General features: G+C 69.9%; 1 protein-coding gene across 1 annotated transcript in view; it reads right to left on the bottom strand.

The window, feature by feature from the left end:
- The window catches only part of RNF123 (ring finger protein 123), a 26,986-nt gene that overhangs the window by 18,882 nt on the left and 7,072 nt on the right, over nucleotides 1-1,032 (bottom strand). The window contains exons 7-10 of the mRNA XM_014538995.1: nucleotides 874-1,003; nucleotides 634-720; nucleotides 308-375; nucleotides 8-194 (exon numbers count right to left, since the gene is read on the bottom strand). Of these exons, the coding sequence (XP_014394481.1) occupies nucleotides 8-194; nucleotides 308-375; nucleotides 634-720; nucleotides 874-1,003 (472 nt within the window). The remainder of the gene's footprint in view (nucleotides 1-7; nucleotides 195-307; nucleotides 376-633; nucleotides 721-873; nucleotides 1,004-1,032) is intronic.

The following is a 1,032-nucleotide window of genomic DNA, read 5'->3' as shown; positions in this document are numbered from 1 at the left end:
CTTCCCCCCACCCCGACCTCCCAGCGCCCCGACTCCCCAGCAGCCCACGCCTCCTTGGGAAAGGATATCGCAGGGGGCGGCTGCCGAAGTTGAAGGCCACGGACTCCTTGAAGGAGAGGCTGATGGCTGGGAAGTAGGCCATGCCCGGGCCCCTGGACAAGTTCTCAAAGGCGGTGCCCAGCGACATGCCGTTCCTGGGGTGGAAGGGAGGCCTGAGGGCCGTGCCCAGGCCCCTGCTGGGACTGCCCCCTCAGGCCACCCTCCCAGGGATGGGAGCCGGGCGGCCGGAAGGAGGCAGGGGACTCACAGGCAGAAGGACAGAGCGCCGGCGTCCAGGTCGATCAGGCAGCTCACGATGTCCCCCGCGGCCCACGCCTCCAGGCCACCCCCCTCCCTGCCGGGGTGGGGGGGCCACCAGGTGGTGGGGATGAGCTGCTGCAGGCCGGCCTCCTCCACGCGCAGCGGGCTCTTGATGTGAAAGAAGACGGCAGACCGGAGCGCGTCGAAGCTGGAGCCGTCAAGGCCGGCTCCCCACAGCCTGCCCCCCACCCCCACCGGGCCCTGGGCTGCGTCTCCACTGCCACCCAGAGGAGCCCTCAGTCCCTCAGGCTGCCCGGCGGGCTCGGCCCTCACCTTGCCGTAGTTCGTGGTGGTCACGTTCCACTTGCGCACCCGGTTGCCATCATAGGCGTAGGAGTTGTGCGTGTCTCCGACGCCCTCCTGGGGACGAAGGGCTGTGAGGCCCGGGGGAGGTGGGCGGGCCAGCCTGGGGCACGTGTCTAGAGAAGGCGGTGGTGCTCCAGGGCAGGCAGGGCTGGGTGGGCAGTCGGGGAGGGTCTGGGGCAGAGGAGCTCCCTGGGGGCCGGCACGTACCTCCTGATTGAAGCGGCAGTTGATGGTGCACCAGCCGATCTGCATGAGCCCCTGGGAGGAGATGAGCACCTCGTACACCCATTTCCCTGGAAAAAGCCAAGTCAGGCCCGGCAGGCAGACACTGCCCCACCTCGGGCCCAGGCCCCCGACCTCCCCGCC

This window comes from Myotis brandtii, unplaced genomic scaffold (assembly GCF_000412655.1).
Source record: "Myotis brandtii unplaced genomic scaffold, ASM41265v1 scaffold207, whole genome shotgun sequence".
NCBI lineage: Eukaryota > Metazoa > Chordata > Mammalia > Chiroptera > Vespertilionidae > Myotis > Myotis brandtii.
This window is presented reverse-complemented; position numbering and strand designations above follow the sequence as displayed.